General features: G+C 59.2%; 1 protein-coding gene across 2 annotated transcripts in view; it reads right to left on the reverse strand.

The window, feature by feature from the left end:
* Positions 1-4,833: 4,833 nt before the first annotated feature.
* SLC7A5 (solute carrier family 7 member 5) overlaps positions 4,834-16,455 on the reverse strand; it is a 32,716-nt gene continuing 21,094 nt past the window's right edge. For both annotated transcript variants that reach the window (XM_070262150.1, XM_001916639.5), the window contains 8 exons: positions 14,592-14,697; positions 13,767-13,811; positions 13,376-13,499; positions 12,306-12,409; positions 11,747-11,843; positions 10,282-10,431; positions 8,543-8,720; positions 4,834-7,312 (listed from right to left, as the gene is read on the reverse strand). In XM_070262150.1, coding sequence (XP_070118251.1) covers positions 7,257-7,312; positions 8,543-8,720; positions 10,282-10,431; positions 11,747-11,843; positions 12,306-12,409; positions 13,376-13,499; positions 13,767-13,811; positions 14,592-14,697 — 860 coding nt within the window. In that variant the 3' untranslated portion in view covers positions 4,834-7,256. The remainder of the gene's footprint in view (positions 7,313-8,542; positions 8,721-10,281; positions 10,432-11,746; positions 11,844-12,305; positions 12,410-13,375; positions 13,500-13,766; positions 13,812-14,591; positions 14,698-16,455) is intronic.

The following is a 16,455-nucleotide window of genomic DNA, read 5'->3' on the forward strand; positions in this document are numbered from 1 at the left end:
ACGTGATTCAAAATTCAACAGGAACAAAAGGGTACAAGGTGGAAAAGCTTTTCCTGTCCCATCCGCAGGTAATCAAGGTCGCCACCTGGAGGGACCCGAGGTTACCGGTTTCTGCGAGGCTTTCCCAGAGACCTTCCACATTCGGACAGGGCAATGCTTTTGCAGACTCTTTCTTCCCCATTATTTTTTACTTACTTATTTTATTTTATTATTTTTTTGAGGAAGACTGGCCCTGAGCTAACATCCGTGCCCATCTTCCCCTGTTTTATATGTGGGACACCTGCCACAGCATGGCTTGATAAGCAATGCATAGGTCTGCGCTCGGGATCTGAACCTGTGAACCCCAGGCAGCAGAAGTGAAGTGTGCGAACTTACCTGCTGTGCCACTGGGCCGGCCCCCTGCCCTGCCTTTTAATGGAAATGGTGGCATACTTTGTCTACCTTTCTGTACCTCGCTGTACACACTGTTCTTAAGATGTGTCTTCTACCTTTTTTCTTTATTTTGGGGGGGACAGCTTTATTGAGACATAATTCACTGTGCAATTCATCCACGTCAAGTGTACAAGGCAACAGTTCCTAGTATATTCACAGGGTTGTGCAACCATCACCACGGTCAATTTTAGAAGGTTCTCACACTTCAGGCTATTTTTACTGCTGCATCCATTCTGGTGTCTAATTTCAACCCTGAACGCTCATTACAGTGGGAAGCCACACGTGCATGGGGTTATTGGGTGAACGTCTGTCTCCCCGACTGGACAGGAAGCTCTGGGCAGAGAGGCATGGTGTCCATTTCAGCTTGCCGTAACCGCAGGGTGTGTGGCCAGCAGGATCTCATAACAAACAGAAGGAAGCAAGGCCAGGATCTCCTCATCTATGGCCCTAGGAGGGGTGTCAGCAGTGGGGGAGAGCGGGAGAGGCTACAGGTGTGCCCAGGTGCAGCAGAACAGATGAACCCGTCTTCAGGCAGACAGAGCTGCACTCCACCAAGCCCGCCACCTGGGAAAAGAGCGAAGGCTGAGAACTCCCCTCCTGCTGTGTTCTGCACACAGCCCATGCAGACCACCACCCCCGTATGACCAGAGGACACTCACAATGCCCCCATTTACCTGTGATCCTCAAACTCCCCTTGTGCCTCAGCCGTGATGGGCTGAACTGCTCGTCCCCACTGACCCACTGGAACAAGATGCTCGTTAACCAAACTCTAGGTTGGCTTCTCTCCTTCCCCAGACCCCTGGTCTTGGCCCCTCAGCCCGAACCAGCAGACAGCCCCCGTGGACCAGGTCGGCCTCAGGAAAACCCTTGTCTATCCACTGCCCCACAGGCTGCCCTCACCCTGCCCCAGCCTCCAATCTTTCCCTCAGTTCTGAGGGGGTCTGAAGGAAGACCCCAGGGCCAGTGCCATGTGGGTGTGACTGTGTTCTCCCTACCGAAGGGACACCCTTTGCCTGAGCCCCGAAATGCTTGCACATCTCACGTCAGAGCCGTGTTCTCCCAGCAGTGATGGTCCAGCCCCTCTGCAATAATTCATTCCCATGAACTCTCTCCTTACTCAGTCCAGATCTGGTGTATACTGGACACGTTCCTCCCTGTGGAATTCACAGCCTGACTCCAGGGACCAAGCCGAGCCCAGAAATAAAATAGGAGTGGCTTTAATGGAACAGACGGGGTCTGAAGACTCCACCCCGGTGACTCTTTAAGAGCCATGCAGGGCTGTCCCCAAGGGTGTCCGAAGCCTGGAGAAACGGCGCCACAGCTGGAGGAGCAGGACCAGGGCGGCAGTCACGTCCAGGGACCCATCCCATGGCCCTGGCTGCCCAGAAGGACAAAGCATGGCACTGTGGAAACACGGGGCAGATGTTCACTAACTGGAGAAATCAGCTCTAGGGTGTGTGACACAGTGGGTGCGGCAGAACTCACATGGGGATCAGCAGCCCAGTCTGCACGCTGGGTGGGGAGACCCAGTCCAGCCCTGACCTGCTCCTTGCCCTGGACTTGCCCACACACCTCTTTCCCAACCTCGAGTCTGGAGCTGTCGGAGGAATTAAGGCAGCCTCTCCTGGATCAGGGCAGTGGGATTGCCTGGGGCTCCGGTGAGCACAGGCGGCCACCACCTGTCAGAGCTTGGAGGGGTTGTGACCGCCAAGTGGGCAGGGCCAGACCCATGCCTCGATTTTGGGCCCTGGAGGCCTCCTCTGAGGGGTAAGAGACATTCTCCAGCCAGCCTGCACAGAGGCCATCACACGAGGGGGAACTTCTGGAAACTTCCATGGCCTTCTTTGACCCAGAGAGCATTTGTTCTCAGTGAAACTGGTAGAAACTGGTTTTATGAACAGTTTGTTTGCCTCGACTGTTTTGTGTTTGATTTAATCACACGACTGAGTTCCTACTTGCAGAATTTTTCAGCTGGAGGGAAAGAACTGGGTCTTGCCGGAACCAGCCCTTAGGAAGTGAAAAGGGCAGCACACGGCCTGTTTGGTGTGGCCGTGTTCACAGGAGGACTTGAGGAGAAGTTTCTGGCAGAAGGGTGGATGATGCTTGGGTCCCAAGGGACACTGCTAACCTTTGACAGCTGACAGTCTATGCAACCGCAGGAGAGCATCTTTGGGGCAACGATCTGCCTGTGTCACTGGGACTGATCCCGACAATCTAGGCTTAGGGCCCCTCCCACCTTCACCATCTCTGGAGGGTGTTCGGAGGACACTGGGGACTTACAAACTCTTTAGAGGCCAGAGAAGTGTCCAGTGTTCAGGATGCATGAAAGGGCTCCTGTCCAGAGGCGAGAGCATGACCAGAGAGAGCTCAAGGGGTAAGCGTCGCTTCCTCCCTGGGGTTCTCGAGACATCCCGAGGCTTCTGAGCTCTCCCACTTGGCTCAGATGTCACCCCCAACCTCTCCCACTCAGCTCAGAACCCCAGTTCCACTTGCCTGACCCTCATCCCCATAGCCTGCCCAAATCCCACGCTTTCATGGTGGTCTGGCTGGTTGCACAGGCAAGGGGGGCTGTGGTGTCAGAGTTCCTGCCTCACTGATGATGGTCAGACCCCACCAACCCCCTCACCAGTTCCTCACATGGACATGGTGGATCTGGAGAGCCTGGTGGGATTTTCTACGAATTTGGGGAACACAGGGAGAAGTCTCCTGTAGCAGCCAGCATCCCATTTTCCTGCCTCCCTCCTCCTCCTCACACTCCCCCTCCAAACACAAAGGCATTTGTCCCCATGCAAGGGGCCGAGTAACTGTAGGTTGTGTGAATGTGTCCCTGGTCCCCCGTGGACATCTCTCCCTCTCCTTCCTCTCCCCCGTCTCTGTCTCAACCTCTCTCCCTCCTTTCTCTCAAAGGAAGAGCTGGCCTGGACAGCTCCTCTCTGATCGCACGTGTGGGACAGTTTGCTTGAGCTAATTTGAGAACTGTCCTTTGCAGTGTCAAGACTTCTCCATCAGTGACAGAGAAAGGAGAGCCTATCCCTGGGCTGGGGTCAGGGCCAGCTGCCGGGTCCAGCGAGGGCCACAGGACAGACTTGAGGAGGTTCCCATTCTCTTCACATGGGTGCTCTCTCCATCGCGTTTCCTGCCTGCATCCACACAGACAGAAGTAGGATCTTAATGCGCCTCTTGAGCCTCGTGATCTGTGCCTCCCACAGAGCTGCCCCTGGAATTGCTGTTCAGCTGGGCTCCCGGGGTAAAAGCGGGAACCGTGTGGGCCTCTGACCACCAGGGGCCAGGGCAAGACGGCCTCCACCCGGGCGCATGAGCACAGCCAGGGAGGCAAGCACCGAGTCAGCCTGCACAGGCAGCCCCCTGCCCACTCGGGGGGCTCCACATCCCCACTGCCCCCACCCAGCCTGCGGGGAGGGAAGAATTCCTCTGACTTGTGCTTATTTGGGGGGGCCCAGCCTGCCTGGCTGTGGGGTCCAGTGTGCAGGGGTGCACTCATGTGACCCTGGTGTTCTCACAAGTGGTAGCTGCACCAGGGACCTGGCACTCAGCAGGGCACCTGCCCACTGTGGTGGCTCAAGGCAGCCCTCCCTGTCAGCCTGTCTGGGGGCCCCGCTGCCTGCAGGATAGAGTGCAAGCCCCTTTGGTGAGCACTCAAGGTGCATGGGCCCAGCCTGTGTCCCTGGCCTGGTCTCGCCTGGAGCTGCCATGGATGGTCCTAGCCTTACCATGGTTCAGGCTGTGGCCACCCCACACGCTCTTCCCATCCTGGCATACCCACATCACACCCGTACCCAAGGCCCCATTCAAACCCCAATTCGAGGGATGGAGGATGGAGTTTGCCTGAATTGAGTGAGTGCTGTCCCTGGCTCTCAGCCCTGCTCCTCTCAGCCCCGCCTCCCCCAGGCTGTGATGAGATTCTTAGGATTCTGGATTCTGGAAATGAAGAGCCGGGCCTGCCCCTCCCCTCCAACCCCAAGCTGGCACGCGCCTCCTCGCTGACCGGTGCTGGTCTTGGCAGTCACCAGTCACCCGAAGGCCTGTGTTATTGCTAGCCCCATGAGGCCAAGTTGTTCCCACCTCGGGGCCTGGAAGCTTCTCTCCACTCTCCTCCTTGGTCTTGACTTCAATGCCCCGCCCAAGAGGTGGGTCTGAATTCCAGCTCAGCCCCCTTGCCTCCCTCCAGCCTCATCACCCATGGAGCGCATATCCACCCCCAGAGGCAGGGGCTGCGGCCACCTCCTACCTCCTCCCACCTCGTCTGGCCTCCCACACCTCGAGGAGGCTGTCAGTGAATGCAAGAGGTGGGATGAGTGACCCCTCTGGGGGATGCAGCCCCAAGGACATTCCTACTCCCCAAAGTCGGTGCTGAAGAAAAGAACACAGAAGACCACCAAATACTTAGAATTTGATTGTTTTTCTTTAAAAATAAACAAAAAACCCCACAGAAAAAAACAGAACTCCCCACCCCAACCAGCTGATCGTAACAGGTTAGCCATTAACAGGACACTAGGGAGAGACGTTGAAGCCACACACGTTATACACGGCGGAGGCGCCCGCGGCTGCTGCCCTCACCACACGCAGCACTGATGTGGCACAGACCCCGCAAATAAATAAACATGGTGCCAACAGCATCCTTTAAATTAGTGAGACGTTAGGACAAAACAAAACAGCAGAAGGACTGGACAAACGCTAGCTTGTTGTGCCCTGAAGGGTTTGGTTTAACAAAAAAACTAAATCCCGCAAACTGAACGCTCGGGACACCTGTCAGTAGTGGTCAGAAAGGCCAGACCTCTGCCTCCCCAGCACCCGACACGGCGGGGCCGCAGGGCACTGGGGCAGGCCGCCTGACTCAGCACCGCAGACTCAGCCCCGGCGGCCCCCGCCTTCCGAGGGGTCCCTGGGCTGGGAGGGGGACACAGCCCGGGAATTGCAGACTGGGCCCCGGACCCACCTTCACAGTGGAGGCCCTGGCATCAGGGAGAAGTGGAGAGCTGCACCTCAGAGCTGTCTTTGACTGCTCAGGGCCCACCCCAGCCCCCGCCTCAGCGCGAAAAGGGAACCCAGGACCCCAGTCCACCCTGCAGAGGCCACGGCAGGGCCACCAGTGCCTAACACTGGGGCCTGGAGGGAGACGATCTGACCTTAGACGACACTGCTCCCTAAGCTGGCTGCCGGGACGTAATGACGGCCCAGGAAAGCCAGCTGGTGGCGGGACGCGCTGGCCAGGCTGCAGCTGCCTCCCCTGGGGAACATGCCATGGGAACCAGAGAAACAAAAGCCTGCTAGCACAGCCTCTCTAGGGAGGGGTGGATGTATGTAGCTGGGCAGCCTTCTCCCTGGAGGCAGACCCCGGGAGAGCCAGTGCGGCCTCCGGAGCAGGTACGGAGTGTGAGCAGTGAAGTCGGATTGAGCTTCCTGACAGCTGGAACGGAGCCTGGGACAGGCGGAGGAGGTGGTAGGGAGGAGGTGATGGTGCCTCGGCCAGGAGCCAGGAGCCAGCCCCAGGCGGCCTGTGGGGGCTGCCGTCCAGCCGGCAAGGCCAATTCTTCAGCCCCTGGGAGAGGGCTGCCTGTGGGCCCGAGGTGAGAAGCCCATCAGTGGCGAGGCACCTGCCTTTCTTGTAGTGTTTGTTTCTAGAAGATTTCAAGTAGAAGGCTTTGAAAAAACTAGAACTCGGCTCCCTAACTGGACACAAATGGGCCAGCCCTGGCATGCTGCCCACCCATAGGAGGTGTGCCATCCTCCTGCCTTTGCGCCTTTGCACAGGCTGACATCCAGGGTGGGATGTACAAAGTCAGAGCCCAACAGCATCCTTCGAGACTGGTGTCTAGCCCAGAAACCCGCCCTGCTCTGCACATCCCGGGCAGCGTGTGCTGGCTGGAGCTCCGGGAGCACCCAGCTGCCCTGACCTCTGCTCGGAGCCCCACCCCCCAACCCCCTGCAGCAGACACCAGGCCCAGGAACCGGCTCTCTCTGCAGAGCCGGCTCAGCAGCAGCAGCAGCCCCAGTCCTTTGTTTGAAGGTGGCCATTTCCTCGAGATTCTCCTTCTCTCCTCTGGGGCCAGGGAGGGGTCTGCCTTGGGTCTTTAAGGCAGAGAGATGCAAGCCCCGGGGCAGGTTTTCACTGACGTTGCTACGTCTACAACAACAAAAGCACGAGGGTGCCAAGTGCACGTGGCCGCCGCCTGTCAGTCTGTCGGTCAGTGCAAGTCCGCCGTCCACACCTCGAGGTCGAGTCTCAGTAACTCTGCTGGGGGCTGACGTGTTCCGCTCTCTGGATCCTTCTCCTCCCTGACACCGTGCAGGCACCTGGCCCCGGGTCACATTGGTGACAGGACCTGGTCCCTCTGAGGCACATGGGGCTGTGGGCGGTGTCCGGGGAAGAAAGACTCTCCCCCTGCTTCCTTGCCCCGTTTCCTTAAAAAATAATCATCTTGTGGCATTACTTGACCCAAAACTTAAGTTAAAAAATAATACAAATAAACCAAGGTGGGAAGGGAGGGGGCCCAACTGGCAAACAGTCTGTGGTCGGTGGGAGCCCCGCCGCTTCTCCGTGCAGCGATCACGCCTCGCAGACTTGCGCCTCGCACACTCGCGCCTCGCACACTCGTGGAGGTATCGATGGATGTCCGTCTTCTGGGACTAAATTCGTACCAGTTTTCACAGTGGCCCCGACCGCCTGGCCTGGTGGGGGGACAGGGCGGGGTGCTCAGCTGAGCTGCCTGGATGATGGGAGCGGGGTCGCTTTCTAAGTGGGTAAGTTGTCCTAAAACGATCTTTGTGCATTTTCTGTCTGGCAGGGTCTCGGCTCCTCTCGCTTATATCTCCTGGGGGACCACATATAGGAGCTTCTGGCAGAGGACCGTCGTGGAAACTGCAAGAGGAGAGGAGAGCAGAGTTAGGGGGGCTCACGCGGTCAAGTGCCTGGGGGCCGGGCACCAGTGAGTGATGTGGCTTCGGCTCCCCCCGCTCCTCATCGCCATGCCTTCCAAAGGGGTAAAAGAAGCCAGAAACCCAGAATTTGACACGAAGCCTCCTGACTCGTGCGTTGGTACACTGAGGCCGCGGGCCTCCCTGCGGTGGGCGCCAGCCTGCACTCCTGGTTAGAAGAGAGAAGTGCTGTGTGTCTGCTGTGTCTCTAAGTCACCCAGGGGGTGTGGTCGAGGAACTCGGCAACAGGCAGGGGCTGGCTCTGCCCCCACCCTGTCACAGAACCCCAGGATCATCGGGAGTGACAATGGGGTAACAGGTCCCGCTGCTGGAGGACAGTTTGACAGGCCCTTCCTGTGGGTCCACACCTGGGCCCCTGCCTGGCAGACACCCAGGATGGCAGCAAGCATGCCCATCGCTGGATGGTGGCTGCACGCCTGCCGTCCTGCAGGGGGACAGGGCAGGTGGGTCTGTGCAAGGGGCCCAGGTGAACACCTGTCACCCATGGTCCTCTGCAAGCACTGCCTCTCGGGGCTGACTGCAGGCTGGGGTGCTCCCGCCTTAGGCCTTGGTGTGTTCTGAAAGGCGATGAACTGGGCACCTATGGTCTGGGCAGGAAGCAAAGTTCTACTGAAATGACCGAGTGACCGGCCAGGTGCCAATCGCCATCCTGGGGATTTTAAGAGCCACTCGGGAGCTGTGATCAGGGTGAAGGCCTGTAGACACCACTGACTTTTCCAGGAGCCTGTCACATTAACAGCGGTCTCAGTACAGGGCCCTAACGTGGCTTGTAAATGGACCCTGGGATGGAGGTGCTGACACCCTCTTCCTCCCCCTCTGCCTTTCTAGGTTGGCCGGCTGTGTTTAAGCTGGCAACAGACAGTGAGATTTCGTTACTTGGCCAAAGCAGCCTGGTCTTCTGGAACCCCTTGTTCTGAGATTAGCTGGGGCCAAGCTGAGCATCTATCCTTAAAATTTGTGGGCCAGACATCACTGCCAGACACGCCAAGAGCCCGGACCCTCGGTCAATGCTGTAACTGCCCCACCCCCAGCTGGGGGATTAGATGAGAGCAGCAGACAGGCTGCTCTGGGGACAGGCGCTGGGGAGCCCAGGGCAGGGACGGAGCGAGGCCTGGCTGCCAGGCTGCTGGGCTGCGGCCCAGGAGGTACTCACAGATGCCCTGGAGGAGCCACTTGGGCTTGTTTTTCCAACAGACCCCGAAGAAGTAGATAGGCAGGCCGGTGAGGATAATGGTGAAGCCAATGCCACACTCCACAGGGGTCTTCCAGAAGGAGACGGCGATCAGGAACAGGCAGGCCAGGATGAAGAACACCGGGAGGGCCAGGTTCACCTGGGGCCGGAGGGCAGAATGATGGGCATCGGCCCGGAGCTGAGGCGGGGCTGTCGGTCATCTATCACCTCCTTCCCATACCTCCTACGTCCTCTTGGTCACAAGTCCTGCCCACCCTGGCAGCGCTGCATGCCCACCACCCTCCTGCTCTCGCTGGAGTGGCCCTCTCTCTTGGGCCCACCCAGCCTCTCCCATGGGCCCCCGAGAGTGTACCTCATGACCTGCTCTGAGCCCACTCCTGCCCCCCGCCCGGTCCAGGAACGGCGCTGACCTCCCAGGGCTGTCACATTGCCCGTCGTGCTCTCCCAGCATTTACCAGGATCTGACCTGCGCTGGTTTCTTCTGAGTCAGCCTGGCACGAGGCCAGGGCCTCTTGAGAACAGACACCTCACCCTGCTCTCCGTTTCCCTCACTCAGCACACAGCTTAGCCAACAATTACCCAAAGTGCAGACAGTGCTGAAGGGTGAACGGACAACTTGGTCCCTCGAGGCTTCCCAAGGTCATGGAGGGTCGGCCTCTCTGGTTCCCATCACACAAGGCAGAAAGCCTGGCCCAGCACCCCTCCCTCTGGCCGCCTGAAGCGGAGTCGGTGCTTCTGGGGAGACTATGTCTGCCCATGAACAAGCAATGAGCGCCCGCCTTCTCAGAGAGCCCTTCATGGACAGGCCAACCACAGTCTGCACCGCCCCGGGCAGACAGGCCCACCCACAGAGGTCACAGCAGACGAGCCACAGCAGTGCCCACAGCCAGCCCGGCCCAGGCTCCACAGAGGCTTGATCCCCTTCTACATCCACTGTGCCTTGTGCTGGGGGAGTTTGTCTACACAGAATCAACCGTCCGTCTACACACTGGCATGACTCCCCGGGAGATGAAGGTGAGGAAGGACCCCACTTGCTCAGCCCAGACTGTGCATCCCTCTGCCCCACAAGGACACAGGCCACCACATGCCCAGGATGACAGGGACATGGCCCCCCATGAGACACAGCCTACCACGTGCCAGGCTGACATGGGACCTCTGCCCACATGCCCCCTTCTAATGCCCCCCCTCCCCCGGCTGTCCTGCCCAACGCTGACCCAGGCCAGTCAGGCCCATCACCCTGCCTGCCTGCCCCCCATCCCCTGCCCACCCAGCGCTGCAGGTTTCTTATGTCCTGCTTTTCACATCTTGCTAGAATATAAACTCTAGAAGGGCAGGGATCTGGGGGCTCTATTTTGTCCTAGGATGGACCCCAGCACCTGGAACCATACGCTTAGCACTCAAGAGACTTCCAATAAATATTTGTCAGTTGAATCATGCCCCCCCACATCTAGCTCAGAAGCGCGTTCACATGTGCATCCTGCTCAGTTCTCACCAGAACTGCCCTGGTCTGCAGAGGGGACAGTCGCTCAGAGAGGGACGGTGGCTTGCCCAAGGCACATGCCAGGAGGGGCAGAAGCACAAGGCGGTGTGGGTGCTGCCTCGTGACCCAGGGCCCTGAGGGACACTAGGACCCTGTTGCTCAAGCGCACGACCTTGCGAGCCCCCACCAGCCCAGGGTTGACCGCTGCCCAGGCCCTCACCTTGATGGGCCGCTCCAGGTCCGGCTTCTTGTAGCGGAGCCACAGCATCCCCGCGATGGCCAGGGCCACGCAGAGCCAGTTGAAGAAGCTGAAGAAGTTGATGACGGAGAAGATGTCCGTGGAGAAGGTGTAGAGCAGGGTCATGATGCACTGCAAGCAGAGAAACCGGGGCCAGGTGAGCCCTCGGAGGCCGCCCCAACACCGGGCCACAGCGGGGCCAGCCCACCACCCCACTCGCTCTCGCCTCAGAGGAAGCCCTGGGCTGAGCAATACGCAAGTTCTCAGATAGCAGAGGCAGGTGCAAATGGGAAAATGGCAAAGCTGCGTGGACCTCACGGAGGTGAAGGCACCACCAACAGCAGGAGCAACGCCGGGAAGCAGCCCAGGCGCCCTCTGCGGGGTCACCAAATGAGCCACCGTGCACTGCGCCATGAACACCGCGGAGCGGCTTCCAAACGGAGACTGCACCCTGTGGTAGTTTTAAACTTGTCCAAATATTATTCGACACACTCCCTTCACGAGGTGGAACCTCTCTCTGTGTCGGGCCATACTTAGCGACTTGCTGCCAACAAACAGCGAGACAGAAACAACGGAGCGTGACTTCCAAGGCAGGTCACAGAAGACACGCACACAACTTTCTGCCCACTGTGCCTCTTGGCTCACTGGCCCCGGGGCAGCTGGCTGCCACGCCCTGAGGAACCGAGGCCTCTCGTCCTGAAGTGGCTCCTCCAGCCCCGGCTGAGCCTTCAGCAGGGGCGGCAGCCACAACGCTGTGTTGATCACCAACCCCTTGAGGGACCCTGAACCAGGGCCACCCAGCCCCAAACTCCTGACACAGAAACTGAGAGGCAATCAATCTTTTCCATTCAGGCCGCTGCATTTTGGGGCGATTTATTACACAGCAACAGAGAACTAATACGATCGCACGTACTGGCGTGGAAAGACGTAAACAAGCTGAAGAAAACGCACGCAATGTGAACAATTAAAAAAACAAACCCCGCGTGTGTCACACACCTGTAAACACACCCACGAGGCTCTAGAGAGGCACAGAGCAAAGGAGGCTGCCGACACTCAGCAGTTCCCTGGGAGAATGGGGCTTTGGCCTCGCACACTTCCAGACTGTCTGAAGTTTCTTTACAGCGACCATGTATTGTTTTTGGAATTAAAAACTTTGAAAAAACAAACCTAGTGCCCTTTGGTGTTCTGCGGAGCGGCAGCAGAGGCCACAATGCAAGGAAACACTCGTGTTCACTATCTGCATCTCAGTCTCTGCCTTCGGTCTGCAGCCCAGTGGACACGAGGTAAAGCTGGGACGGGTGTCACGCACACGGGACAGGCAGCCTCCCTCCCTGTCCCCTCCGTTGGGGAGCCCCCCAAACGATCTCTGAGGGACAGTGCAGTCTCCATTTCAATCTGCTGTGATCCTCCCAGGGACAGGGGACCGTGGACGGCACCGCAGACTTACCGTGAACAGGAGGGAGGGCATGGGCGTCAGGAGCTGCGGGTGGATCATGGAGAGAATAGAAGGCAGGTGGCCCTCCCTCGACCCCACGAAGAACAGCCTGTGGACAGAGGAGCAGGCAGTCAGCCATGTGCCCGTGCAACCCCAGGCAGGGTGGGAGCAAAGAGGGCCCGTGCACGAAGGCTGGGGTCCCTGCCGTGGCCTCTTGGTGACCCTGATGACTCAGCTGGCAAAGAGAGAACTCAGCCACCTTCCTCACCTCCAGCCCCCCTGGCAGGGTGCAAAATGTACCCATGAGAGAGTCTGGAAGGACACAGAATTTGTGTCACCTCTGGGCAGGGGACTGGAGTGGTGGGGGAGAGTTTGCTGCTCCTTTATTTCTGTATTACTTCAAGGTTTTGACAGCTATACGTTACTCAGCATAACACACAACGCTTCCAGAGCACAGGTTAAAAGCCGTGTGCGGCGGCTGCCCGCCCTGCCAGCTCAGCCGGTCACCGGGCTCTGCTCCTGCTCCCGCAGAACCTGGGTGACAGGAGGGCGGTCCCCACCTGGGGCTCACCTGGAGGACGTGAAGAGGGACCCATTGACGGAGCCAAAGCAGGATAGGCCCACGAAGACAGGGATGATCCAGGACATGACACCCAGGTGATAGTTCCCGAAGTCCTAGACAGACGCTGAACATGAGCACCCTTGCCTGCGGCTCCAACTTCGGAGGCCCCACCTTCTCCCCCTGGACAGTGCGCGTCCCCACGGCCCAGCCTCAGCCCACCCGGCCCACCTCTGTCTGCACGGCCCTCCCGCCAGCTCATCATGAGGCTTCGGCACACGCAGTGACTCCTCGGGGTCTGGACTTGGGGGTGTCCCAGGGACAGGACCTTCTTCAGAACACACCCCGTGTCCCACTCCCGGCCCCTGGTTCTAGCACTTTCCTCAGGCCCTTCTGTCCTGGCATGCCACCAGGTCCACTGTGTGCACAGCCCTTCTCCCCACCCGTGAGTCTGCCCCCCGAGCACAGGCAGCTGCCTCTGGCTGGGTCCCCAGCACCCGGCCCAGTGCAAGACAGTGAGTATTTACTCAGAAGCTGGGACGGGCAAGCACTACCCTCGCCTGCCAAAGTGAGAGGACACCGCGGGGGGTGAGCCCACTGGATCCACCAGGCGGGCATTCGCAAGCCTGCTGGTTCTATTTGGGGCCCTACCCTGCTTGGTTTGGGAGACTGACAAGGCGCTCAGCCGGCTGCCACCGTGGGGCTGCCGCCCCTACTCTGAACCCTGCGTCCAGACTGCCCAGAGGTGGCTCGGGGTGTACCCGGGCAGAGGGGGAGAGCCGTCCAGCCCTCGGCTTTAAAGGCGGCCAATGCCAGCACCACCGCAGACGCGCCAATTTAAAGCTGGCCAGGGTGCGGCCGGGGCAGCAGCACTTTAAAGTCCCCTCGATCCTCACTAGTACAGCAGGGTGAGAACCAGCGCTGTACTTCCGGCTGGCTTGGCAAAGCACAGCTCAAGCCCTCCGAGTTGAAAAATGTGTCCACTACAGACGACGGGCCCTGTCTGCTCTGCATCACGGGCTCGGAGGCGGCAGGGCTGGCCTCAAGGAGACCCGGGCGGATGCTGGCAGGTGGTGTCTTACCACGGCCACGGCCTCCGACGTCAGCATCTGTTCAGTGGACAGCGTGGTGAAGTAGGCCAGGTTTGTCAGCACGTACACCAGGGTGACGATGGGGAGGGAGATGATGATGGCCAGGGGCAGGTTTCTGGAAGGAACAGGAGGGGCATGTCTGTGAAACGGGGATTCCTGCACATTCTGATGGGGCTTCTGTCCAAGATCACATGGCCACCATGTGGCCAGTGTGAGCCCAGAAACCACCCCCCACCCTGATCCAACCCCAAGGCCCCTCCCACTGACCCTGCCCTGCTTCTGTCCGCGGCTGGGCTGGGCCCAGGGACAGGCTTGGAGAGCCAGACCTCTCCCTCCGTGCACCTCCTGTCATGTAACAGAATGCCTGTACATACACGCCTACCTGTAGGGGTTGATCATCTCCTCCGTGACAAAATTCAAGTAATTCCTAGAATTTAGAGAGCAGAGGTTACTTATACATTCCTCCCAGTCATTAGGGACAAAGGACACAGAGTCCTCAGGGATCCCCTCCTGGCAGCTCTGGGCTGGCTGAGGGGAGACCCCCGCACCTGCCACCCGGCCACTTGGTAAGCCACCGGGGCAGAGGGTGCAGCGCTGCTCCCCTAAGAAATCCACACCCCTCAGGCCCCTCTGTTCCGAGGGGACACGGAGCCCAGTCTAGCGGACTCCCCCCCGCATGCCCTCGCAGACCTGCTTCCCGGCTGCTCACACGCCGCACCGAGCACTGCGGGCTGGGGTCAGAGGCTACCTGGGGCAAGACTGCAAGGGCAGCCCTTAGGGGTTCAACGTCCACCTCCCGGCCTGCCGTCCAGCGCCTTCCCGCCACCTGCCATGCAGCCCTACTGGCGGTCCTATGCAGCCGGCCAGAGAGCAGCGCCACAGCTAGGGGCCCGGGGCAGCAAGTGCCAGCACAGAGCTGCAGGCAGGCACTCTGCTCGGGGGCCGAGGACCATCAGGCCCAGATGCTTTCTGCCCATCGGCCAAGGTTCATCCACAGGCCCTCTCCTCAGGGGCCAGACACAGCTGTAAGTGCTACCATGTGTTCCCTCTGTGCCTTTTCAGGACACGTGGGGCTCGGAGCAGCTCCCAGAGGGTCTCCTGCCACTCTCTAAAACTGCCTGTGGACGGCCGAGAGTTAGATTTCTGACATTTGGGGGTCCAGCCTATATGTCCCAAGCCCCAGGGACCCAGACATTCTGGAACTTACCATCCCCCATAGGCAAAGAGGCCACTGTACAGCGCCAACACGATGTTCCCCACGTCCAGGTTGGTACCTTCAAAGGAGAACTTGGGATCCAGATTGGAGATGTCACCTGGCAAAGGCCAAACAGACAGAAAGGAATGTGGGTTAGAGAGTGCTGCACAGAGGGCACGCCTCAAGTTCTGGAATGTTTCTGGAGCAAAATACAGTAACAAACAAAAATGTAGGGGTGAAGGTTTTCCACTGCGACTAATTAAATGCACCTGCTGAGCCGCCGGGTGCACACATTTCCCAAACTTATCCCAGGGCTGGGGGTGAGCAAGCAGAGTGAGCAGCAGTGACCTGGAGAAACGTGGCCCCTGAGAGGCCCCTGGTCCACCTGAGGGGATGTCAGCTCTGCTGACTTTTGGCCATTCTGGGCGCCAGCCGCCCGTCCATACTCTGAGAGACGGGACACCCGAGACGGTAGATGCAGGGGCGGGCCTGCTTCCTCGGGGGTGCAGGTCAGAAGGGAGGGGCCGATCAGCCCTGGTCACCCCCGAGGCTCCGTGACGCGCCCTTCAGGTCAGGGGGATGTGGGTTTGAGCTTTGCTGCAGCCCTTAGTGCAGCAGAATCCAGAGCTGCGAAACCTGCCCCGGCCTCCCACTGCGCCATGCAGCTCCAAACACCACCTCCCTCATAGGCCGCTGCAAGCACAAAATGACCCAAAGATGACCCAGATCTGTCCTGGGACCACGGCAGCACCAACACCCTGCTGGGAATCAGGAAACGGTCCCGGTGGATGGTGCCCCTACTCCAGGACACACTCCCTCCCCGGGGACTGCTTAGTGAGAGCCTTCTGGACAGGTGTCCACACGGGCATCTCAGCCATGGTCCGTAATCCAGATGGACAAGGTATTGGGCTCCTGGACACAGTGGGGTGGGGTCTGGATGGCTTAGTCCACTTCTCTGCTGACCCTTTCTCCCTGGAACGGGCAGGACCCAGCATCCCCGGGGACTACAGTCTCCCTGTTTCAGAGCCTGCAGACAGACAAGCCCGTCGAATCTGTGCTGTGGCTCAGTGAGGTCCGTGTGTGAGTGTCCTGGGGCTGCCCTCACAGGTGGACACAGACTGGGCAGCTTAGACAATAGAGATGTCTTCTCTCATAGTCCTGGAGCCAGAGGTCTGAAACGTAGGGGTCACAGGGCCGCACTCCCTCCAGAGGCTCCAGGGGTGGGTCCTTCCTGCCTCTTCCCGCTCCTGGGGGCCCCAGGCGTCCCCTGGCTTGTGGCCATATCCCTCCAGCCTCTGCTCCATCTTCACACGGCCTTCTTTACTGTGTCTCCTCTTGTCTCTCAGAAGGACCTCGCTGCCTTGAGAGGCCGCCCGAATCCAGGATGGTCTCATCTCAATGCTCACCTTAATTACATCCGCACAGACCCTTTCTCCAAATAGGGTCCCTTTCACAGGTTCCGGTGGACATGTGTTTTGGGGGATACCATTCAGCCCAGTACAACAGACACCATGACATGTGGGCATCTCAGAGGGTCCCCAGCTCCTGGGACAGCTTCTGGTGCTTCCCGAGGCTCAGTTACATCGTCTGCGAAACGGTCCAGGAACGCTCACAGGCCAGGGGTTGGATGGGCTGGCCCTCAGCTCCCCACTGACGAGGGTCACCTGCCCAGTGGGTTTCTAGTTCCTGGCTCCCTCAGTTCTGGGGCGGCCAGCGCACAGACACGCACTTCACAGATGACTGCCTTGCAGGAAGGAGAGCTTGAAACAAGAGCAAAGACACCAATGGAAACGAAGGCACCCGGGTCACTTCCCACCCACCCGACAGTGGCTGGCCTGTCAGGCACAAAGCTGAAGAAGCTGGACTCTTAGTCAGA

This window comes from Equus caballus, chromosome 3, assembly GCF_041296265.1.
Source record: "Equus caballus isolate H_3958 breed thoroughbred chromosome 3, TB-T2T, whole genome shotgun sequence".
Lineage (NCBI taxonomy): Eukaryota > Metazoa > Chordata > Mammalia > Perissodactyla > Equidae > Equus > Equus caballus.